Source organism: Bos indicus x Bos taurus, chromosome 5 (genome assembly GCF_003369695.1).
Source record: "Bos indicus x Bos taurus breed Angus x Brahman F1 hybrid chromosome 5, Bos_hybrid_MaternalHap_v2.0, whole genome shotgun sequence".
NCBI lineage: Eukaryota > Metazoa > Chordata > Mammalia > Artiodactyla > Bovidae > Bos > Bos indicus x Bos taurus.
Genome location: NC_040080.1, coordinates 13,663,320 through 13,688,204, shown reverse-complemented (window position 1 = coordinate 13,688,204; position 24,885 = coordinate 13,663,320). Strand labels below are relative to the sequence as shown.

General features: G+C 52.3%; 1 protein-coding gene and 1 long non-coding RNA gene across 5 annotated transcripts in view; one reads left to right on the top strand and one right to left on the bottom strand.

Annotated features, from left to right (window-relative positions):
- PRMT8 (protein arginine methyltransferase 8) overlaps positions 1–16,115 on the bottom strand; it is a 71,158-nt gene extending 55,043 nt beyond the window's left edge. The window contains exons 1-2 of one of the 4 annotated variants that reach the window (XM_027541048.1): positions 16,023–16,115; positions 15,802–15,932 (exon numbers count right to left, since the gene is read on the bottom strand). In XM_027541048.1, the coding sequence (XP_027396849.1) occupies positions 15,802–15,876 (75 nt within the window). In that variant the 5' untranslated portion in view covers positions 15,877–15,932; positions 16,023–16,115. Of the gene's footprint in view, positions 1–8,474; positions 8,558–15,801; positions 15,978–16,022 lie in introns of those variants that run through there. The other 3 variants (XM_027541047.1, XM_027541049.1, XM_027541050.1) reach the window with 3 other exon arrangements.
- Positions 16,008–23,242, top strand: LOC113892318. The gene is made up of 2 exons (XR_003511024.1): positions 16,008–16,329; positions 19,294–23,242. It is a non-coding gene; the product is annotated as an uncharacterized LOC113892318 (long non-coding RNA).
- The last annotated feature ends 1,643 nt before the right edge of the window (positions 23,243–24,885 follow it).

Sequence of the window (24,885 nt, the reverse complement as noted above, 5' to 3'; positions counted from 1 at the left end):
GGGTCTGACCAGAGGCAGCAAGCGACGGAGGAGGAGACGCAAGCCAACGATATGAACAGGGTAGAATCGGCAGGACTCTGTGACAGATTCTCTAGGGTTGGGGTTGGGGAGGTGAGTGTAGAGAGGCTGCTAGTGTGACTCCTGACTACTGGCCTGAGTAAGGGAGGATGCACTTGGAGTAGGAACAGATGTGCAAGCTCAGAGGTAAACGTAGGGAGCATAGTTTGGGTTGTGTAGGACTTGAAGGGCCTGCCAAACACTGAGGAAGAGGAACATAGCCAGGAGTGCAGGTCTGGACGTCACAAGACATGGAGGAGGAAAAGGTCACCCAGGGATGGGGAGCAGGGTTCAGCATCACTCATGGGGGAAGCAAGAAGGATCCAGGAAGTCAGAGTTGTGGGAGCGGAGGGAGGAAGGACACAGAAGCCTGAAGAGCAGAGAGCATCAGGGAAAACAAAGCACCAACAGCGTCTGATGCCATCGCCATCGATCGATCAGGTGAGATTAGAGGCCGTTGCAGTTGGTGACAAGGGGGTCTCCAGGGCCCGTGGTAAGAAGATGTCAGGGGAGGATGATGCCAGGGCTGGCTGTGGCATTCTCCCTCCTCCAGGCCCCCGGCCTGGCGCTCGGCCGCTGGCACCAGCCAGGGTACCAAAGAAACACAACATCCTGGCTCAGCCTGGATCCTGGGAGATAAGCCAGGTCCCAGCACTTCAGAAATAATGGTCCAGCAGTGCACACAGGGGAAGACAAAGAAGCACGGCGCTAACGGACTCGAGACGCAAACCTTCTCTTTCTTCTCCTCCATCCCGTACTCGTTAACAACAGGCTAGACCTATGGCGCATCAAGTGTCTGGAGGTTAAGGCGCAGCTGCTTGAAACTGGAATCACTCCAAGATCCAGGCCCGCAGAGTCCAGAACTAAGAAGCTGAGGCTGCCTCCCCCAGAGCCCTTCATCTCTCTCAGACTTTATTTTCTTGGACTCCAAAATCCCTGTGGATGGTGACTGCAGCCATGAAATTAAAAGACAGTTGCTCCTTGGAAGAAGAGCTATGACAAACTTAGACAGCGTATTCAAAAGCAGGGACATCACTTTGCTGACAAAGGTCTGTATAGTCAAAGCTAGGATTTTTCCAGTAGTCATGTATGGATGTGAGAGGTGGACCATAAAGAAGGCTGAGCTCCTAAGAACTGATGCTTTTGAGCTGTGGTGCTGGAGAAGACTCTTGAGAGTCCCTTGGACTTCAAGGAGATCAAACCTGTCAATCCTAAAGAAAATCAACCCTGAATATTCACTGGAAGGACTGATGCTGAAGCTCCAATACTTTGGCCACCTGATGAGAAGAGCTGACTCATTGGAAAAGACCCCGATGCTGGGAAAGATTGAGGGCAGGAGGAGAAGGGGGCAACAGAGGATGAGATGGTTGGATGGCATCTCTGACTCAATGGATATGAGTTTGAGAAAACTCTGTGCTGCAATCTATTGGGTCACAAAGAGCCAGACATGACTGAGTGACTGAACAACAACAACAACACATCTCTCCTGCCTAAAAAAGAAACAGCCCTGGCTCTCAGCAGCGCAGAAGCCCCAGCCTGGGGAAGGGAGGCGGCTAAGCCATCAGGCGGGGAGCAGAAGAGGAGGCGGAGGTTTCCAGAAGGTTTGCTCCCCAGCCCGGATAAACACCTCCCTATCAGCCTTTGTTCAATTCAGGACCCTAGGAGAGGTCAGCTCCCCACCAAGCCCAGACTGGCGGCTCCTTTTCCCTTCCTCCCAAACCTCCACTTTCTGCGCCACCTGCCACCGAGAGGGGAAAACATCTCTCGTGTTCAGCAGCACGAGTCCAGCACACGTGGGCACGTCTGGAAGGGGAGCCACGTGGAGCGTGGCGATGAGCTGTCTCCATCTCCGCTGACAACCTAGTAAAGGGGAAACGAACACAAAATTGCCCGGGGAGGCACCTGGGACAGCTGGGGAACCACAGCAAGGTTTACAACTTGCATAAAACACCCCCCTTTCCAAAGGCACTCAAGATCTGGTCTCCAGCTTGTTCAGGGGTTCCCCGAATCCCCACAGACAGAGGAGCCTGGTGGGCTACAGTCCACAGGGTGACAGAGAGTCAGACACGACTGAAGCGACCTAGCTCGCACACATCAGGTGGGATAGACGAGGACCAGCTCAGGTATTTTTCACATGGGTGGCTGAGAGGCAGAGGGCAGACAGCACCAGAGTCAGGGCCTCGGGCTTCTGGGCTCTTTCCATGCTACCTGGTAACCACCCAGGGCCCGAGAAAACAGAGCAAAAAATACAGGAAGGCCAGGGCCGAGACTCCTCGGGGCTTAGGATGGAGCCCGACTGCCTGGACTAGGGCACACGTAGTACCTTCCAAAGGCGGGGGCAGAGCCAGAGCTCTGGGTTCTGATGCCGAAGCAGAGCCACAAGAAGCAAGGGGGATGGGCACAGGCTTGGCCAAGCATCAGGGAAGCCTCCAGTAAAACCACCAGAGCTGTCCTTGTGGACAGAACCCCAGGGCCCGGTTGCATCGGCAGCCCAGCCCGCTGGTTTGACTTTCTTTCCCTCCTGGAGTAGGGAGCATCTTATTGTTAACTTTATAAATAGCAGAGTGGATGACGGTGCCAGCCTAAGACAACTGTGAATAAAGGAGGCTCAGGAGAAGCTGGGCGAGAAGTCACATCCCCCTGCAGAGTGCTGGCCCTTGAGCCGGAGCATGGGACTCCAGAGAGCCTGGGGCTGGGAGCCAGAGCCTCAGGGTGGTTCAGATCCCTGGTCTGGACACAACCACCCACCCTGCTCAGCTCCTACTCACATCAGCCAATGATGAGCATCAGGCCCAGTGGGAAAAAATACACTGGCTGATGCAAACCAACATCTGATGCAAACTGTGGTGTTGGAGAAGACTCTTGAGAGTCCCGTGGACTGCAAGGAGATCCAAGCAGTCCATCCTAAATGAAATCAGTTCTGAATTTTCATTGGAAGGACTGAAGCTGAAACTCCAATACTTTGGCCACCTGATGCTGAAGCTGAAACTCCAATACTTTGGCCACCTGATGTGAAGAACTGACTCATTTGAAAAGACCCTGGTGCTGGGAAAGATTGAAGGCAGGAGGAGAAGGGGACGACAGAGGATGAGATGGCTCAATGGCATCACTGACTCAACGGACATGAGTTTGAGTAAACTCCAGGAGTTGGCGATGGATAGGGAAGCCTGGCGTGCTTCAGTTCATGGGGTTGCAAAGAGTCAGACATGACTGAGCAACTGAACAGAACTGAATTGAACTGATGCAAACCTCCAACTCCTGTGCTTCAAGTGAGGTTTTTCAGGGGAGGCTTCACGGTCTCTCTGCCTCCTCCTCCCACCACAGAAGTCCAGGGAATTCCCACAGCCCAGGCACAGCCCTGACCTCCCCCAGCCCTTTCTGAAACTTAAGGCTTGCCTGTTCAGGAGGGTATTAAACGTATGCTCTCCCAGGTGGCTCAATGGTAAAGAATCCACCTGCAATGCAGGATAGGCCCAAGATGCAGGTTCAATCCCTGGGTCAGGAAGATCCCCTGGAGGAGGGGCATGGCAACCCACTCCAGTATTCTTGCGTAGAGAATTCCACAGACAGAGGAGTCTGATGTGCTCCAGTCCGTGGGGTTGTAAAGAATCAGACAGGACAAGCGACTGGGTATGCACACACTTGTTTATCTGAAAATTGCTTCTCCAGTTTGCACAACTGTCCCCGTCTCTCTGCAGCCCTGCCTTTGCTGCTTGGCGGTGAATATCCTTCTGGGGGCAGCTTACCTGCAACCTTTCTTTGGGTTGGGGGATGATGACTATGACCATGGAGACTTCCTTTTTAGGGGATGCTGTGTGAATGACTGACAATCCCAACCAGTGTCAAAGGAAGGGCGCCATAATGATTTAACACCAGCATCCATAGAACGGGCTTCCCGGGTGATTCAGTCAGTAAAGAATCTGCCTGCGATGCAGGAGATCTGAGTTTGATCCCTGGGTCTGGAAGATCTCCTGGAGAAGAAAATGGCAACCAACTCCAGTATTCTTGCCTGGAGAATCCCATGGACAGAGGAGCCTGGAAGCCTGCAGTCCATGGTGTTGCAAGAGTCAGACGCAACTTATCAATTGAACCACTACCACCATCCATATAACACTGTCCATGCAGGAAAAGTACGAGCCACAGTGATCATTCATAGGACAAAAGGTTTCTAACCTCTAACAGGTATCAGCCCCTATGCTAGGTGCTGGGATCCAATGGTGAACAGCACAGACAGAGCCCCTGCCTTCACAAAGTTTATGGTGGACTTGTCAACGAGGAAGTCAGCCAATGAGTACAGAGTGCTACACACTGCGACTGGTGTAGGATCTGCGACACAGGTAGGATCACATGGTGGAGAGTGGGGAGAGCTAAGTCTGACTTAAATGAGGGAGTGGAGTCGGGGAAGGCTTCCTGGAAGAGGTGGCATCTAAGGTGAGATCTGAAGGAAGAGTGATGAAGGAAGGTGATGAGAGGAGGGAGGCAGGTGAGCGTATCTAGAGTGGAAGGGAAGGACATCAGAGAACAGCGCTCTGGGGTGTGAGCTTGCAGAGCCGACTAAGTCCTGGCAAGGAGGTGGGACCTTCTGCAGTGATAATGGAAAAGCCATTGAAGGCGTTTGAGGAGAGGGGTAGCACAGTCTGGCCGCCACTTCAGAATGCAGGTCCGTGCTGCTATGAGGACAGAGGAAAGCCAGGGGCAGCTGGCGGGGGTGGGGGTGGGGGCGGAGGGGTGGGGTGTGCATCTGGAGCAGATGCAGAGAGTCAGGCAAGAGGTGGGCGACGTGCCCGGGACGGCCAAAGTGGGACCCAAAAGAGGAGGACAGAGTCAGGGCAGAGGACAAGCCAAGGAGATGCAGAATCACTGGAATCGCCAAGGACACAGGACTGGGGCTTGTTCCTCGGGTGACTTCACACCCCAAGATGAGGATCAGGAAGAGGGGGCAGACATGGGAGGAGGTGATGCTCCCGAGGGACCCTGTGAATCTGAGGTCCCTGAGAGGCACCGCAGTGGTTGCGACAGGGGGGAAGCCAGACTGAACGGTCCAAGCTTGGGGCCCAGGTCTGGGCTGCAGCTGAGAAGCACCAGCATATTGGAGAGAGGGCGTGAGAGGGTCTGGAGATGGTGTGTGGAGCAAGATGGGAAGGCCACCTACCCCTGACCTGAGGAAAACAGCATCCGGGTTCCGTAACAAAGGTCGTGCATCAGCTGCAAAGCCGGGGCTTCGGACCTCCCTGACCCTGACACTCAGATCCATCTCTATGATGTCTCCTCCCTGGAATCTTGTGCCCCACGTACAACTCTGCCCACCACACTGAGTCACCATTCCCTGGCTCCATCTCGGAGCTCCAGGCCAGCGGTGAAGTGTGTACCTGGTGTGTGCTACCTGCAATGAACTACAAACCACACGTGATAAGTTCATAAGAGCGGGAACACGTGCTTCTACAGATGTCTGTCCACACCCCCTCGCATAAACACGCCCGCCACCCTGCTACCTGGATGAGGTGGTTCACACCCGCTCTGCACTGAAATCCAAAAGCACACTTCATGCTTTGAACTATAAATCGTCCCCTAAAAGCAAACCAATAGCTGAGCAAATAAACTCAGAGTTACAACAGCGGGGAAGAAGGAGAAAACATGTGTCGAGTTTCTATTTTTCTGTCTTCTCTCGCGATCGTGTTTAATCCTTGTTTGTGGACTGTGAAGTGGGTTTTAATCCCACAGAGATGAAGATAAGATGATCAGACTCAAGGCTGCCTCCAAAACCTTCCCCACCTGCATCCTGGGACCGTAGCTTTCATTCTGGAAAGCGGGGAGCAGAGAGACTTTCCAAGAGAAGGAAGTTGGCTGGTGTGCATGCAATGCGCAGGTTTATCTCCTTTATTCATTCAATAAATATTCATCAGTTCCCCACTCGGTACCTGAAGGCGAGAGTTGAACTAATGTGCATTAATAGAGAACATCCCTTAATTAGGAGCCCATTTAGGCTGGCAATGGGCTGCAATCATTTTCTGGGGATCCTCTGATTGCGCCTCCTTGGAGAGCGGCTGTCATAACTGCCTGTCAAGAAGCGATGAAGCCCTTGGATGTCACATGCCTGTGAGAATTGCAGCCTTTCATTTCCTGGCAGCCCCAGCCGTAAAGGGCCACCCCTTTCCCTCCCTCCAGCTAACAAGAGAGGATCCTTCACAACAGAGCTGCAGGTCAGGCCCTGATGGAGGCGTTTGCTAATCGCTGCTTCCTTTAGAGTGGTCTGCTCTCTACAGTACAACCCTCCAGTCAAGCCTCACCCCCGGTGAATACACTCTCCTGGGTCCATGGTCAAGAGGGCAGTGTGTTTAACTTGGTATTTAACACCCGATGTGTGGAGGGAGACTGGGCCACACCTCTGTCTTCCCTTCCGCCAGGCCTCAGTCTCCCTCTCAGGAATGTGGGGAGGGGGGCTCGATCCAGTCACAGACCAGTAGGAGTCGCTCTCATCCCAGGAGCAGGGCTTGAGGGGGGCCCAGAGGAGGCTGAGAGGTCTGCAGTGGGTGCTCCCTGCTTCTCTCCATCTCTAGGGGCTCCATGAGATTTTGTTTTCATGCTCTGGGTCTTGCAGACACCAGAACCCTGGACCCCAGCATTGAGTGTGCATGTGGAATGGGGTAGGTAGGGCAGCCCTTGGGGCTTGGAGGACCCCATCCCTCCTGAGAATGTTTGAATCGGTGAGTCCATCACATCAGCAGGGGACACCTTTTATTCATCTGTGTGCCGCCCTGCTCCTTTGAGACATTGCCAGAGAAGCCTGGATGATAAATCAGAGCTTGTCTTGAGCATCTCCCTGTGTGCCAACGTGAGCTTATGTGAAGTCACTTGTTTAATCCTCGTAACAGCTTCATGGGAAAAAAGTGCTACCACCATATCATAGATGATTAAACTGGGCACAGGTGATCGTGAGGCCCAACGGGCTGAGGTCTGAACCCCAGGGGCAGGGCTCCAAACCTTCGCACAAAACTGCTTTGGGCCCAGAAGCCAGTGACCCATGTGGCTTAATTGTTTGGAAGGTGCCCACAAAGTCTTCACCCCTCCAGTCCTCCAGAACAGCCCTTCATGGAAGCTGGCAGTGGGCTCACGATGCTACCACCACAATAAGTCTCTGGCTACAGGAGGAGAAGAGGATGACAGAGAATGAGATGGTTGGATGGCATCACCGACTCTATGGACATGAGTTTGAGCAGGCTCCAGGAATTGGTGATGGACAGGGAAGCCTGGCATGCTGCAGTCCATGGGGTTGCAAAGAGTCAGACATGACTGAGCGACTGAACTACTCCCAAGCCAGTCTCCTGGGAGGACCAGCGGATTGAACACATGGAGCCAGGTGCAGGCTGGCAGGCTCCGCCCTCTTCCACCCATGGATGTCTATCAGTTCCTTCCAGCCCTCCGGCGGTGAGAGCTAGTGCGGAGCAAAAGGGAGGACAAGCTTCCTGCTGGAAGGGGATGCAAGAGCGGAGAGAGGCCCCCATCAGTAGCAGAGCCACCAGCTCCAGAGCACCTCCATTCTGCTACTTGGGGCCCTACAATGTTTGTCAAGATATTACAACACAGGAATAAGAAGAGTTGCTTTGCAATTTGTGTAAACTAAACAAGGCAATACATATGAAGCATGGAACACCGTGTCCAGCACAAAATACAGACGTGAACACCGCAGCTCTTGCTATAATTTTGCTGCTACTCAAGGAAAGGGGGCCCAGCCAAGGTGCTGGGGAGGTGGTGGGGGAGGTGGACAGTGGGTGGACTGGAGAAGAGAGACTACTTCCATTGATTTTGCAAGTATTTTGAGTCCTGTTCATTGTCATCTGCAAGTCACTCTCTACTCAGGCCTATGATGTGTTGGCTGAGGTCATGGGTTGAGTCGTCCCCCCAAAAGATGTATTGAAGCCCTAGCCACTGTTAGGGCTTCCCGGGTGGCTCAGTGGTAAAGAGGCATGCAGGAGACACTGGTTTGATCCCTGGGTCGGGAAGATGGACAATCCGCAGGAGAAGGAAATGACAACCCGCTCCAGTATTCCTGCCTGGGAAATCCCATGAACAGAGGAGCCTGGTGGGGCTACAGTCCACAGGATGACAGAGAGTGGGCCACGACTGGGCGACTAAACAGCAACCCCTGTGACCTGTGAATTTGACCTTGTTTGTAAACAAGATCTCTCCAGTGCAATCGAATTAAGGATTCGAGGCCATACCTGACAAGGTGGGCTCTGGTTCAATATGACTGGTGTCCCTAGAAGAAGAGATACAGACACACAGGGGAGGGGGCCAGGTGGAGAAGGAAGCAGAGAGGTGGTGCTGCATCTATGAACCACAGCACAGCTGACAACCACCAGAAGCGAAGAAGAAGTCAGCAAACACAATCCCCTAAGAATCTCCGGCAGGAACCTCACCCTGCAGATGCCTGGATTTCAGAACATCTGGCCTCTGGAACCGGGAGACAATAAATTCCTGTTGCTGAAGCCACCAGTTTGTGGTATTTTGTTGCAACAGCCTGAACAATGAAATAAAATTACAAAGATAAATTAAAAAACAAAGTTCCTGTCCTGAAGTCTCTGCTATTTACTTCATCCCAAGAAAGAAGCTGGATGAACGTTCAGATTTAACGATGATCAGACAATGGTCTTCAGTCCAACTTTCAAAAATGTATACTTTGTTACTCAAGAGTTTTTCCTGGCCCACTGGCAAGGATTTGGGGCTCAGGGGCATCGTGGAACAAGGACTGTCCTGGCCATAGGTCCCCGCCACCCATGGGGCACAGCAGTGAGAACCATAAAAACAGGAGAGGAAAGCCAGGGCTGGTGTCTTTTCTTGGACTTCTTCCCAATCCACCATTTGTGGTTTCTCCAGTTAATTTCCGCATTCTTTCTCTTCGTATTTATTTTGAGTATCTACTCTGGTCCTCCTGCTGCCTTCACAGCCCCATAGAGTGGAGAAGCCACAGGTCTCAGTGGCTAGAAAACCAGAGCTTGGGTTCCATCACTTCCTCTCTGTGGGATCTTGGGCAAGTCACACTAACTTTCTGTGCTTTGGTTTCTTCATCTGTCCCATGGGAATAGGATGGAACTCGTTGTGTTTGTATATGGTGTACAGGATGGAGCCTGTGTATGCATGTATGTAATATAGGATGGCATCTCTTACACGAGACAATAGATGCCAAAGCATTTGAAGTGTCATATGAAAGGGAGAGGTATCTTGTTATGCACAATTCCTAGATCTTATATAGGGTAACAACTAGTTTTTAGTATTCCGTATCAGCATACACCAGAAAATTAGTGCCAAGTATCAAAAGCAATCAATTAGAGTCTAAAGAAGGTAGAGATGGCATTGACTTAGGAGGAAACATGGTATTAACACCAACATTGAGGAACTCTGGTGTTGGAAAAATTTTCCTGCCTCTTAAATAACTTAAAGTTCCCATCTGGCTCTAAGAGTCTATGACTTTATGAAAAGGTATACGTTGAGCTATTTGCTTGTATAAAATTACATTTTAAAAAGAGATCCTTACAGACTTCCCTGGTAGTCCAGTGGTTAAGAATCCACCTGCCAACACAGGGGACGTGGGTTCAATCCCTGGTCCGGGAAAATTCCATATGCTGCGGGGCAACTAAGCCCGTGCTCCACAACTACTGAGCCCACTCTCCAGAGCCCAGGAACCACGACTACTGAAGCCTGCACGCTCTGGAGCCCGCGCACACATCTGCCACTGCAATGAGAAGCCCGCACACTGCAAACAGCAGCCCTCTCCCACTGCAACCAGAGAAAGCCCTCGTGGAGCAACAAAGACCCAGTGCAGTCAAAAATAAAAATGAGTTAAAAAAAACAATCGTTACTTATGGGTCACCCGTTACAAATCTGGGGAAAGTTGAGATGCTTGATGGACTTCTAATAACAAAATAGAAAAGCCTTTTGGTGTGTGAAACATTCAACTGTCTGGGTACCCCTGGAGGGGTATATCTTCTCAACCCCACCTCTCCTGGCTAGTCCAGAATTTCAGAGGAAAGGGTTGGCATCACTCAGAACAGAGTTTAGTACAGAGGGTGACAGCCCTCGTGCAGTCCCAAATGCAAAAGCAACCAGACAGTCTTTAATCTCCTTTTAGAACAGAACAAACCAAAGTGACTCCCATGGCAATGAAGAGGTGGAGCTCAGACCTAAGAACTTCCTGACTGAAAATGCACAAGGAATTTGGTGAAGCTGCCTTCTCTGAAGCTCTGTAACTAACAACCAAGGGGCCAACTGCATCGTGGGTGCAGGAAGTGGGCTCGGGATGGTCCTTGCTGCCCGAGCTTCCTCTCCTCTGGCCAAGCCCGTGCACGACTGGACAGCAATGCCTGCCCATCACACAACACCACCATCCACTTCCAGTTACCTTGGCAGCTCACATCTCGCAACGCTGCCCGTTCTTCCCCTGCTGGCACAGGAGAAGCCAAGGTGTAAATGCTGTTTTTACAGATTTTTTGCATGTTCCACGCTGGAATGTGATAATCACTTCACATCGCAGTTAGCACAGAGGAGGAAATGAAAACCGCTCCTGAATCAGAGACGGGAGTGTGGTTTCACCCTCTCTGACAGCCAAAAGCCAATGGAGGACTCCCCCAAGAGCCAAATTTCCCAGGAGGAAAACAAAACAAAACAAAACAAACGTGGCTATCTTCTTAATTCTCCTGAGTTCAGTTCAGGACTGAAATCCGTGTTTGCAGAGGGAGGAGAAATGCGTGCAGACCATGGTTTTGGGGACCATTTCAGCTGGAGAAACAAGGGCAGGGTGAGTCCATCCTGTTGGCACTTTCCCGGCGAGGCTCCTAAAAGCTGATGGCTTGATGGTGATCGCGAAGGTCTCTGGAGCTCACGAGGCTCTAAACCCTTTGCACGAATTAATTCATTCAATCATCGCAACAGCTTTACGAGGCCCAGAGAGGTTAGGAGCACCTTGTTCATCATAACAACACATCTACTGAGTTCAGAGTAAAAGCCAGGCGGTCTGGCTCCAGAGCCCCACACTCGTTAGAAAGAGACACCATGTGGACCTCAGAGAAGTGGGCCTGGGTCTTGCCAATTCTTGTCTTCTTCCTCCTCCTCCTCTCTCACTTTTGTGCTATAGGACCACACACTTAAGTGAGAAACCCTGAGAAGAGGGATCCATCGGCCAAAACCACCAACAGGCACCATGTCAGAATACAGCCCCGGTCTCCCCGTAACTCACAGGAGCAGCGCCCACTGGCGCCTCAACCCGGGTCTTATTGTAGTTTTCCCAACCCATAAATATTCTCTCTCTCCTTGGACCAGGAAGTCAAGATGACATTCAAAAACCAGTCTCCAAAATGACTCCTTTGCTAAAACTGTTTTCACACCCATGGAGGCTTCCCTTTGAGGTGCTGAAACCCCAGTCAGGGAGGTGGGCACCATAAATAATGCATCAGGCTTTCACTGAGAGCCGGTAAAGCAAGCAGCAGCTCCAAAGCGTCCACCATCGCCCACGGCTCCTAATTGGGCATTGTGATTAATCCATTTATTTGCTATTCAGACGAACACCCCATAGGAAGAGTCAGTCATTACCAACTATTAAGTAGGAACACGGGTAACCAAAACGTACCCGGGCTTGGAGCTTTGCAGCACCTAATTCCCAGAATCTCCTCTCATTTTATGTTTTCCGGATCCACAAGAATCTAAGCACAAGAGTGGGAGATAGGAGGCCCAGTTTGCAGAAAGTGATTAAGACCCAGAAGGCTCACGAATTTGTTCATATTCCTATGAATCAGTCAACATTTATCAACGATTTTAATTTACTCTGCGTCAGGCCCAGTGTCAGAACAGGGTAGACCTGCTCCCCACCACCCCGAAAGTTCTTTATCCAACTAGAGAAACAGATATATAAAAATGCAATTACCTTGTAACAGGGAAAGTGAGAGATAGGTGTTAGGAGCACAGAAGAAGGAGAGGAACACTCCATCTCCATAGGGATGGAGGATATATGGAAGAGCTATTTAAATGGAAGGCTGCTCAGAGGAAGTGACCTTTGTATTGAGTCCTTCAGGTTGAGGAAGATTCGGCCCCCTCCCCAGAGAAAGAGGGGGAAAGAGCAGCCCAGGTAGAGGAACCAGGATGTGCAAAGGCATTCAGGCATGAAGTCGGTGTTTGCAGAGAACTGCATGGGGCAGATATGGAAGGGTTAAGGACATCAAGTTTTATCCTGTGTCCTAAAGGGAACAGGGTGACATGGTAAGTTTTGACAGCCACGTGTGCTCTTGAGCAGGTCTGTGCTTCTGAAAGCCCATTGAGCAGTGATGAAGAGGTTGGACTAGAGAAGAGGACAACGGGAAAGCGCCTCCTGCCTGAGTGAGGGTGGCAGCCTCTCGAGTGCGGGGTGCTGAAAAAGAGACTCCGATGGGCCCACTAGGAGGTTCTGAAGGCACGTGTGGAGCAGGGGAGAGGGAGAAGAGGCTGCCAGGAGGGGATGCGTGGGCGTTGATGCCCTCAGCTGAGGAGGAGAAGTGCACCTGAGGGAGGGAGCTGGAGAAAGTGGCAACAACGTTGGCCATGCCCCCCCCACCCCACCCCCCACCCCCGCCACAAGCTGCACCCAGGATGCCCTCGGCCCAGCTCCAAACCTGTCTGGTCCAGGGAGGCTCTGCTCACAGATAGTTTTATTCCCCACTCTCCTTCCTGCATAGAGATTAGAATATCTCTCCCTACCTTTACTTTGTGAGTGATCACTTGCTCCCTGTTCTCCTTGCCTGTCCCAAAACAGCATCTCTTCCTTCCCAAACATCCTCTCTCCCCATCTTCTTGCCTGCTCCCATCCACACATGGCATCGTTTTAGAAGTAGCCATGTAGGGACTTCCCTGGTGGTCCAGGGGTTAAGACTCTGCACTTCCACTGGGTGGGGGGTGGGGGAGTGCAGGTTTGATCCCTGGTTGGGGAACTAAGATCTGTATGCTGCATGGTGCAGTAGAAAAAAAGAATCAAGGTAGCAGTATAGGGCAAAGGGCAATGAGTCAGAAGTGGAGGCAGTCTGTGCTCCAAGGCTGTCCTAGCCGGTCAGGTAATATTTAGAACTTGCTGGACCTCTCTGCCTCAACATCCTCATCTGTAAAACGGGGCTACACAATGAATTCTAACCTTCTCTTATCTCACAGGATTATGGTGAGGATAAAGTGAGATAAAGTGCTTGCAAACCACGCCAACAAAAGTCAGGAAAAGGTGCTACCGAATGATCTGGATCAGCCGGCACTCCTGTCCACCAAACTGTGAGTTCCATGAGGGCAGTGGCCTAGTGTCTTTATCTTTGAACCTCGGGAACCTAATTATTCCTGGCACAGAGTATTTGATAAAGATATGCTGAATTGAGAACAAGGAGAGCTACCACCATAGACACACACACACACCCCGAGGCATCCTTGCTTCTCTCTCACCATAAATGCAGGCAAACCCACAGCACCCCACTTTTGGAAGTACTGCTCTAGTCCTGGCTCATTCCAAAAACAGGCAGTTCCTGGAAGAAAACCAAGCGATTGTCACGCTGCCTGGATGCCTCCACCGGGGCACGTTGGCCCAAGTCTGAATTCCTCCCTTTCTCGGGGAAGCTGCGAGGAACTGAACCCCAGACTCACTCCCCGCCCCGGGAGCCCCAGCTGGATCTGCCCCTCCCCCTGTGTGCCAGGCGTGCGACGTGGGTTGTTTTTTTTTTTTTTTTTTCCCCTCGCAGGAGCTCGCCGCCTCTACTGCTGTTTTCATTGATGCCTTGAGCAGAGCTGGCATGTGCAACCGCCGAGAAGGGGGAGCGTTGGAGCTGCGGGGGAAGCAAGTAAAAATAGCCTGGCGCGCGCACACGCCGCGCTCTGCCTGCTCCGGACGCCTTGAACCTTGGCGGAGGTGTGGAGCTCACAACAAGCTCACTGCGGACGCTGGCCCGGGGTCTGCGCCCGCATCTCGCCGGCAACAACAGGAGTGCGGGGGCCAGAGACCCGTGAAAACTTTTTTTTTTTTTTTTTTGGCGGTGGGCCGGGAGAAGCTGTTCTTTGCTGCCCGTGCTCCAGCCACATGGCTGCAGGGACTGCTACGTGCCCGCTGGGCCAACGGATTACAGAAGTGCGGCCTTGACTCGGAGCTATTTTTAGAAATCACTTCTGCGGGTGGGCGATCACAGCGAGGAGGGCGAGGGGTTCCGTACAGGCGAGCTCTCTGCCTAGCGCTACACAGCTTCCTAAATGCCCTCTCACCGGTGGGGCACCGGGAGGGCCCCCGCACGCGCTGGCTCTGCCCTAACTCAAGGAGACACAGTAGCTCCTGGACGCCCCGCTGCTCTATCCCGGAGCATTTTTTTGTTTCGAAATCGACAGGATGTGTGCTGCTTCTAGTTTCTCGGAGAACGGGGATTTTAAAAAGCTTTGCTGCCTCCGCGGTGGGGTAGAGGGTTAGCTGCAGTTCAGACCTGGAGGGAAGACGGTTGAGAAGGGTCTCTGCCGCTTTGGGCATCCCACGGACGGAGGGACAATCCCCGCGCGCCACACCTCCGTCCCCGCCCCACGCTGCATATGGGCAACCATCTGTGAAAGGCACGGCAGCCCCACCAGACACCAGGCTATTAATAGAGTCCGGGAGTTTGTTCTCTGTCTTTTTCCTGCCACCGAGTAAGGGATGATCTACACACACACACACACACACACACACACACACACACACACACCCCACTCCGCCCCTGCCCCGGCGCACCGTTCCTCCAGGAAGGTAAGGGGGCTGCCCACGCGGATCCCCTGCATGACTACAGGTGCCCGGAGCCTACGGGCTGAGCCAGGGGTCATGACAGCAGAGTCAAAATGAGGACAGGAAGCCCAGCCTCTGGTCGGTCTCGGGACGCTGGGCTCTTGGCGGCTCCGAGCCAACTCGAGAGTCGAGAAAGGGCAGCTGCCGGGCTGCCGGAGACTGGGGGCCAGAGCGCAATTTGCGGAGGTCCCACTACCTCCTCCTCCAAGCTGCTGTGGCGCGGCGCGCAGCCCCCACAGCGCGCGCGGGCTCGGCTGCGGCAGGCGCGGGCGCTGTCCGCGGTCCTGAAGGTGGCCGCGGCCCGAGCTCCCTCCCCGGGTTAGCACCCCCGAGGCGGCTCTAGGTCCCGGGTTGCGGACCTCTCCCCCGCCCCGGTCTGGGCGCCAGGGTCTGTCGGCGGTGCCCCTGCCCTACCCCGGCGCGGCTCGGCACTCCCGAGGCCCGAAGCTCTCCGCGGTGCGGCGGGGACCGAGAGCGCGAGCTTGAAGGGTGACGGCCCGGAGGGACGGTCCAGGCCCTGCAGGGAAATGACCTGGCCCCTGGGTCGCCCATCCAGGCTCAGCACAGCCCGCCACTTTGGAGCCCTAACGGAGCCCAGAGGAGAGGGCAGGGGAGCGCGGCCGCCCAGGGCTTGGGACTCTGGGTTGGGGGTGGGGGGTGGCGAGGCGGGCGCGAGCGAGCAGCGGGTGGAAGGAGAGGAAGCTGGGGTAAGAGCGACTCTTTTGCATTTTTCAAGAGGGAGGGGTCCTGAGACAGGCACCGTCTTTCCCCCACCCAGCACACACACACACACCACGCACACACACACAGACGCGCAAGCGGCCGGCTGGAGCAAGCGGGATGGAGCTGAGAAAGTTTGGCACCGGGAGCGGCGCGGCGCGCGCTGGGGTCCGGGCGGCCGCGGGGTAGCCCGGCGGCCGCGGGGTGGCCGGGCCGGCCTCTGGCCTCCTTACCTCGGTGCTCTCGGCCGCGTTCTCCGCCATCTTCCTCCTTAGGAGCAAGCAGCGGGAGGAATGTTTCATGCCCATAAGAGCCAGCGAGGGTTTGGTGGCACAGTGATGGGAGAAAGAGAGAGCGGGTGTCGCTTTAAAAGAGAGAGAGAAAGAGAGAGAATGGGAGGGAAAAAAAAAAAAAAAGCCCAACCCAGCCCCTCTGCCGGAGCGTCGGCCGGTACCATCAACGGCGGTAGGGTCTTCCCTGCCGAGTCCACTTTGTTTTATTCTCCTCGGAGTCCAGTCCTTCGCACAGATCCGAGCGGCTCAGGCGCCCGCGACCCCCTCCCCGCCCCTCTCCGGCCGCGCTGCGGGCCCGGCAGGCGGGAGGCAGCCCCCGAAGGCTCCGCGGCGGCGGCGGCGGCGCCTCGCCGGCTGCTCTACTCGCAAAGTCCGGCCGGCCGAGGCAGCCGGCAACTCCTCTCAACTTCTGCCGATCGGCGGGCGAAGCCACACGCTCCCTGCGCGTCCCTCCCGGGGGCTGAGCCGGTGAGTGGGGGCGGGGAGGAGGCTGGGCCGGGCGGGCGGTGGCTGGGCGCAGACCGAGGGCTCCCGCGCCCTGGGGCCGCCCCCTCGGCTGGGCTCCGGGGGTCTCTGGGCCGCCTCCGCTGCCCGTAGCCGTAGACAACTTGCAGGGGGGTGGGGTGGAGGGGAGCCAGGGCTGCGTGGACGCGGCTGGGCCACGCTCGAGGCTCGGAGAAGGCAGGCGCGCCGGAGCTGGGCGCTGGCAGGTCCTCAGCCCCGGTGTGCGTCCTCCCCGCCCCCCAGGACTGGCGCTGGGCAAGGCTGGGCCACGGTCACTTCGCCCCGACCCCACCCCATCCCACCCCCTCTCCTGCTCCGCTGCCAATTCCTGGATGCTTCCTCGGCGTTTGGGGTTTGGGGAGCAAAAGGGTGGCTGTCTGGGTGAGGGAGGGTCCTTAACTCCTTCAACTCTAGGGCCAAGTGTGGCATCACCATCCTTTTTTCCTCCCACTCTGCCTCTCCTAGGGCTTGGGGCTCCCAGCCTCGCTGGGAAGGTGGGGCAAAGGTTCAGCCAGAAGTGGCTTGGAAAAGAGGGTGGGAGGAAGTCAAGTGGGTGACCTGCAGCCGACCTCTCCCTCCCCCAACCTCAGTCTTCCCTGGCAGTCCCCTGCCCACACATCTCTCTTCTCCCTCCTCACCCCTCCCCCAGCATCACCAGATTTTGAAGTCCCTTTTATGGGAGAGAAGGAGGATGTCACGTACCCATTAGGATTCTCTTGGTCCTTTTTTAAGGGAGTTTGGGCGGTAGCAGGGGGTGTGAATTTTTATACAATGCATTCCTGTCTTCACTTGGAGAGCTTCTTTTTCTCTTAGTGGCCATCTGTCAGGCTGGTGGGAAACAAAGCTGGGCTTGGGGCAGGGGGCGGGGGTGGGGGGTGGGGGGAGGCATTCTGTCTCCAATTACAACAGGCCAACTTGGTTCTGACTCCTTCAAAGACAGCTGCACTTTTAAAGCTTTCACTTCACGAGTCGAGGGCAGGGACCCAAAAGGGGCTCCTTGGTCCTCCTGGTGCTCTGAACTTCATCCCCATGCTGACCCAGGGAGAGCAGTCCTGCATGCATGCCCTGGTTGTTTTTTAACATCACCTTTGACAGCCTGATTGTCCTCAACTAACCCCAGCGTCCATTGAAGAAATGGGCCAGAAACTAAAGAGGTTTCCATCACCTGGTCCTGCGGGGAAAGAGGATGCCTTGCAGTAAGTGCAGGAGGGAGAGGATGGAGAGTGAGCGAGCAAGACGGTTGAGTTCCCAGTGATTCTGTGTGTATGTGTGTTTAATTGAGGAAGGAGTAAATTTAAACGAATGACCTTAACCTCCTTAACCCTGTCCTTTCTCAGCCCACAGACCTGGGTAAGTGACCAGAGTCTTTGGTGACACTGGTCATTCTCCTCCCCTTTCACATCCTGCCAATGTGCCGAAGGTTGGGGGTGGGGGTGGGAGGGTAAATGAGCTGAATTTAAAGAATGACCTTTACCCTCTGGAACCCTGTTTTCTCTAAGCATCTTTCTCAGAGACAAAAGATCTCTCGAGACATATGATCTTCCGCTGGGAGAGGCTCAGCACTTGTAAGATCAACGGAAACCAGAAAGGATCTTCCCACTTCAGTCCTATCCTGTCATTTTTTCGGGCAAGGACCCTGTGATCCTTCAGCTGGCTGACGGAGCATCTGAGATGAGCTCCCCAGCCCTTGGCTTCCAGTCCATTATTCTCCCCTCACCCCAGCCCATGCCACCCCACACTGCTGCAGCCTGTGCAGGGCATCCATTCTGTGACTAACCGGGGCGGGGAGGGAGGTTCAGACAAGCTCCCACCAAAATAGGCTGCTGCCTGTGCGTGATTATGTTGCTATGAGAACCTCAGTGGGTGTGTTTCCTCTGTTCTCTGTTGAAATCTCTCGCTTGGCTTCTCCCCAGGCACGGCTCCCCTCAGAATGGGGAGCAGAGAGGCTGAGATGGGAGAGCTGTATTCTCATGGCAAAGAGTGTTCTAGGCCAACACATCCAACCCTGAGCCAGCCTGGGGTGGTGCCTCAGTTGCCAAGGCCCCCAGGGTGGCTCCAGAGTGGTTGGAGGACCACACTGGGCTGTCTGAAAGTGGATGCTCCTGTCCTCTGCAGAGCCATCTTGGAGCAGAGAGCAGTGGCCCCTTCTACGCTCCCACCTCATTAATCACTACTTTAAAAGACTAAGTTTGGGGGTGAATTGCTACACAGCAAAAGATGACCTGAATACTCATCTCCTGAGTTGTGAAAAGTCATAATGTATTTAAAGTGCCCAGCACACAGTAGGCATTTTGTGGTACCATTTTTCTCACCATCCCCACTGTTCACAAGGATTTCCGTCTTTCTCCATATCTTTTGCGCAAGTATGTTGGCATACTCCTTTGCAGGATTAATGTAGTCATTCCACCAAGAACTTACTGGGCAGCGCTTTTATACCTAGCCCATGAGCAGGCACTGGGCTTTAGCAATAGGCAAAGACACTGGAATGACCATTGAGGAGGTCCAATCACCTTGGATGCGCGTGCATGTGTTCAGTCGCTAAGTTGTATCTGACTCTTTGCAAGTCTGACTGTAGCCCGAAAGGATCCTCTGTCCTTGGGATTTCCCAGGCAAGAATACTGAATGGGTTGCCATTTCCTCTTCCAGGGGAACTTCTCAACCCAGGGATCAAACCCACATCTCCTGCGGGTTCTTTACCACTGAGCCAACTGAGAAGCCCTTAATCACCTTGGATGTTTTGAAATATACGGAACTTTTATAGAAGAGCTTTCTTTGGAAAGGACTCTGGTGGGAGGCAAGAGGGCCTATGACCGGGGGTACAGGGGAGCTCTCCAGGGTGTGAGTTAAATGTGTGGTCTGTACAGTAAGTCCTACCTGGTAAAGAAATCCCAAAGACTAATTTTGCTGTTGTCATTTTTCTTACACCAGGTCTGCAATGCAACAAAATGGATTGAATAGTACAAGTGAAATGCTTAGAACATGCCTGGTTCATGGTAAGAACACGGACACTGCACTCACATTTCAAGGCCCTGAGCTGGGGGCTCTGAGTTCAACTCAATCAAGCCCTTCTCACGTGCTGGAGATTCTCCCAGACGTAATGTGTCCTCGTGAAGTTCTTTCGACAACTCTGTGAAGTTGATATACTGTCGCTGTCTCCACATCATAACAGATGACACAAAAACACAAGAGAACAGCCCACGTGGTGGAGTGGGCTTGCGAGTCCAGGATGCCAGCATGATCTTCCAGAGGTCACCCAGGGTTCCAGGGACAGGGGGTGGGTCCCAACCTTGCTGAGAATCATCCAGAGAGTTTTAGAAACACCATGCTCTGGTTCTACCCCCAGAAACTAAGACTTAGTGAAGAAGAAACTAGTACCTGGATCTTTTTTTTTAAGTCCCCGGATGAGTCAAACAGGTAGTCATGGTTGAGGACAGTTGGCTATTTAGAGATGAAAAGACCCATTTGAGGAAAAATCCCTAAGTCACAGAGAAGACCCATCCAAAACTGTAAGAAGCCTCACATTATCAAAAGGTCCATCCCTAACAGAGGTCCTTGAGAGAGTAAAGCTGTGCTGTGGGTTGGCTGAGTATGCAGAGGTTTTTGAAGGATGCTTGGGGAGGACTATGCTGTAATTGGACCAGTTATCCTGCCTAACCCCTTCATGGATCACTGTCTTGTCGTGGCAAAGGGACTTGCATAACTCAATGAAGCTATGAGCCAGGCCAAGCAGGGCCACCCCAGATAGGCAGGTTGGGGTGGTTATATCTCCAGGAGATAGTGGGGGACAGGGAGGCCTGGTGTGCTGCAGTCCATGGGGTCATAGACAGACATGACAACCGAACAACCACAATCCTTCTTTATGAGATGCCACAGAAAAATCAAGTCACCTGTCACTAGAAGGGTCCAGTTGGACTCATTATTTGGCATAGATGTAGTAGCAGAGCTGCAAACTCTGGAAGGCTGAGCAATGCCTCTAATGTTCCATCCACCCCATCATTGTCTCCTCCAAGCCCCACCCCCGGAAGATGAAGACCGTGTGTAGTAGATGTTCTTCAGAAGCCAGCCAACCCTTCCTCTGCTGCCTCCCCAAATCCAGCACCTGGGCTCAGGGTGCAGTTTCTCTGGCCTGCACACATACTGTTTAGGGAAACCCAGATGCCAGCTTGTTCAAATGTGGTTGCTGCAATAAGAGGGGATGTATAAGACGTGTCACGTGGCTTCCCACCCCCGACTCCTCCTCCTCGGGGGAGCTCACACGTGGCCAGGGCTCACATATGGCTGAGACACGCTGCAGTGAATCCATGGCGCCTCAAGAATCAGGCCACAGTCGTTACCCATCATCACCTCCCAGCAGCAAACCCAGCAGTGTTCTTAGTGTCTTCTGGGAGGTGGGAGCCAAGCCAAGGCTGCAGCAGCCAGCTACCTGGCTGAGCCTTCAGACAACCCCTCACCTGGGGAGTTCTCCTGCATGAAGCCTCCACAGTCCTATTTCTCCCCAATTCAAGCCAAATTGTTTCTTAAACTATGTTCCCCCAAACAACTTAAAGAGTGCCACCAATGCCTGCAAAGTAACGTGAGTTTTTTTTTCAGTTGCCATAAAAACCAGAATGTTATTTCTTCTTTACTCTGATAATGTCTGATTAAATGGATTCATTGTAGTCTTCTGCTGGATATGATCTTGTTTGACTTGACTATTTATTCTAACTATACTTGGGAGGCGTTTTCTTGGTAGTTCTTCAGAGCTTACTCCTTGGTGTTTTAAGCCCCTAAGAAGCTAAACCCCAGGCTATTGTTACCTTTCTCCCAAGGTGAAAAGTGAAAGTCACTCAGCCATGTCTGACTCTTTGCAATCCCATGGACTGTATAGTCCATGGAATTCTGCAGGCCAGAATACCAGAGTGTATAGCCTTTCCCTTCTCCAGGGGATCTTCCCAACCCGGGGATTGAACCCAGGTCTCCCACACTGCAGGCAGATTCTTTACCAGCTGAGCCACAAGGGAAGCCCAAGAATACTGGAGTGAGTAGCCTATCTCTTCTCCAGTGGATCTTCCTGACCCGGTAATTGAACCGGGGTCTCCTGCATTGCAGGCAGATTCTTTATGAATTGAGCTCTCAGGGGAGCCCTCCCAAGGTGAGAAGGACTCATAAGACATCCATACATTTTCTCAGTGGCCTACGATGGAACCTAAACTTCTCTGGAGGAGGCAGAAGAGGAATACGGTAGCAGAGCCCTTAGAGATACTATTTTAGTCTTTCTAAAATGCTGTCACAACAAAAATCAGCTTCTTCTCCTTGGTGGAAGCTGGATACTCCATTCCTTTCCTCTTAAGTCATTAAGATTCACCTTCTTCTGGAAAATCTCTCCTGGGTCCCCCAAAGCCAGCTAGAAGTCAATTCCATTTATCTGGTGCCAGAACTCAGCACACGTTTTCTTCCATTAGCCCTTCTATAGCAGATACGCTAAGCCAAGCACTGTGCTGAGTGTTCTGGACCAGAAGATGAAAAGACACAGCCCTGCCCTGATGACCTCTCAGGAGGAGATGGTTATGGATTCAGAGGTACTATCAGAGGTCATATGGATTGGGTCTTACAGGTTCAATACAGCTATAACCAATGGCTTATTGTCAGGGAGGCCCTGCAAGAACTAACCACTGATATAGACAGGAGACCCTGGAGGCTTTAGGACCTGGAATAGAAGCATAGTAGCCTCCATTCAGGTAAGGCTGGGGACACATTATCAAGATACTAAAGTTCCTGTGTGCTTCCAAAACTTTTATGGATGGGAAATTTTGCAGCCTTGCCTCCCTCCCCAAAACATCAAGTACTGATATTTCTTGGGACATAACACACTGTGTGACCTGCCCCAGTGAAGAGCTCATCCTGAGTTTTAGGGATGGTCCTGCCTGGGGGTGCACAGTAAGCTGAGGTGGCAAAAAAAGCTGTGCTTGGTTCCACCTGTTTTCTTTCTGGACCAGTTAACTGCCCTGACCTATCTCTTCCCTTCCTAAAGCATTTTTTTTCTTTAATATAAACTGCTAGATTTTTAAAAACTTAAAAATTAAGTTACCCCTCTCTGGTGATACGCGCATGTTTCTGTATATCCTGCTTTTGTTTCTCATGCAAATGTATGAACAGATCTTCCTTGACTTACAGTAGCGATTGTCTTCTGATGAACCCATCCCAGATGGAGAATACCATGAGTCAAAAATGCGCTTACCCTCCTGAACATCACAGGCAGGTTAGCCCTGCCTGCCTTAAACATGCTCAGAACACTTACATCAGCCTACAGCTGAGCAAGATCATCTCACACAAAGTCCATTTGGTAACACCCCACCTCCCCACATGGAATATACTGAAAGCAGGAAAGCAGAACGGCTATCTGAGTACAGAATGGCTCTACGAGCATCGGTTGTTTACCACAATTGCAGGGCCGACCAGGAGATGTGGTCACTGCCACTGCCCAGCATCACAAGACTGTATTGGACTGCATGTCCCTAGGCCAGGAAAAGATCGAAATTCAACCTTTAGAGTATGGTTCCTGCTGAACACACCATCACTTTCATACCATGGTTAAGTTGTAAAATCATAAACCAAAACTCTGCTAAGTCAGGGACCATGAATGTGTTGTACAGAAGTGGAATAACATACATCACTCAGCAACTTGATCTCTTTGTTAAACAGTATGTTATTACCTTAGAGACTCCTTTCCAGGTTATTACATGTAAATCCAAGTTATTATTTTTAAACATGCAAAATGTCTCGCTATGTGGATAAACCATGCTTTTGTCAACCAGCACCCTACTACTGATGGATTTTCAAGTCATTCTGATTTTTCTTGTCAGTCTAAGTGATTTTGCAATAAATGGTCTTTTACATACACCCCTATGAACAGGAATTTCATTTCCACAGGATAGTTTCTCAAAAGTGGCAGCATTTTAATGTATGTTGCCAGATCCTTTCAAAAATTTGATTCCTTGGGGTGTAGCCTGAACCCTTGGAAGGTGAAAATCCAGCCTCCCTTCCCCGCCACTATTCCAATGTTAAGTACAAAAATATTTACTTACTGCATTAAAAGCCCTGGATTGGGTATTTGAGGGGGAGGATCCATGAAATAAAAGACACAATCCTTGTTTTAAAAGCATTCCTACGCCAAGAGCTCGACAGCCTGGCAGAGTGTTCACAAGACCATCTGAGGCATGGGGCACTTTTCCTGAGAGGAAACCAGGTTGATTCCAGGTCTAGGCAGCCAAGCATGGATTGGATGCTACCAAGAGGTTCTATGGTCTGAAAAACGATAAAGACCAAAAAATGACATCAATTACCTGTCACTTGGGTGCAGTGCGCACAGGGGACTCTCAGGCCTGCGGGCACGTCTCATTTCCCGCTCCTTCTGGAGAGTTGTGCCAGGAGAACCTGGCTTGGAGGCCAGATGCCCCTGCTTCTTGTCCAGGGGACCCAATAGAAAACCACCACCTGCAAAACCACACCCTGACTTTCCAGTAAGTCTTGCTTAGTCCCTTTGAAACATCTGTTGTGTCCAGACTTGCTGATAAGATGCAGTCCACCCGTGACTCACCTGTAACCCAAGGAAACCGTATACCGCTTAAAACCTCCCATGTTAGGCCGTTAGAGCCTGCTTCAGAGTGTGTGAGAGGCTGAGGGAGGAAGAAGCAAAAGGGAGGAGAGACCTTTGGCCAGAGCCTGGGAGAAAGGGCCTGGGCTTTGTGGTCTTACAGACCAGTCGGTTAACCTCTCATTCCTATATCAGTGGCTTCATGGAGATGGCTCTCTGGCAGATGCACTGTGAGAATAAAATGAGCCAAGGCAGACCTAGCGTCTAAGACAATTCCTAAGAAAGAGTGTTCTAATAAAAGTGGGTTTCCTTCCCAGCATCTTCATAGAAGATCATGTCTGTCCACATAAGAGGGAAACAGAGTGATGTGGGGGAAGAGGGTCACCGCAGGGGTCAGCAGATCTGGGCTCTGGTCCCAGCTCTGTCAGTCAATGGCTGGGTAGCTTGAAAAAGTCCCTTTCCCTCTTCAAGCCCCTTTCTTTTTCTTTAAAAAAAAGGGGGGTTCACATGAGATAAGCCCCAGTCCCCTTTCTGCTTTGTCCTTTTATGCATGGTTTGAATGACGAATCCAATCACACCCAAATGACAACCAAGACTGGTCACATCTCAGACCAAAACTCAACTCTGATGGCCAAAACAAGGGCTGAAAAGTGAGGCGTGTCAGAGGGATCAAATGGAAAATCCAGTCCTGGCCAGTCAGACATTTACAAGAAAGGCTTGCCGCTAATGCTCATCGCAATGGTCACTCCAGCACTGGGCTAGGAGGGCGCACTCCATTTTTTTTTTAAACAGTCCTCTTTGGCTTTCGCAGCCTCAAAGTCAATAAGCAAACAATCATTATAAATAGTCACCACTTCATTTTTGAGATGCTTACCAGGGGCAGAGTTCTGTGGGGGAGCCAGCAAGCTTCCCGACAGCCCAGGCTGCAGGGTTGTGGCCAGTTACAC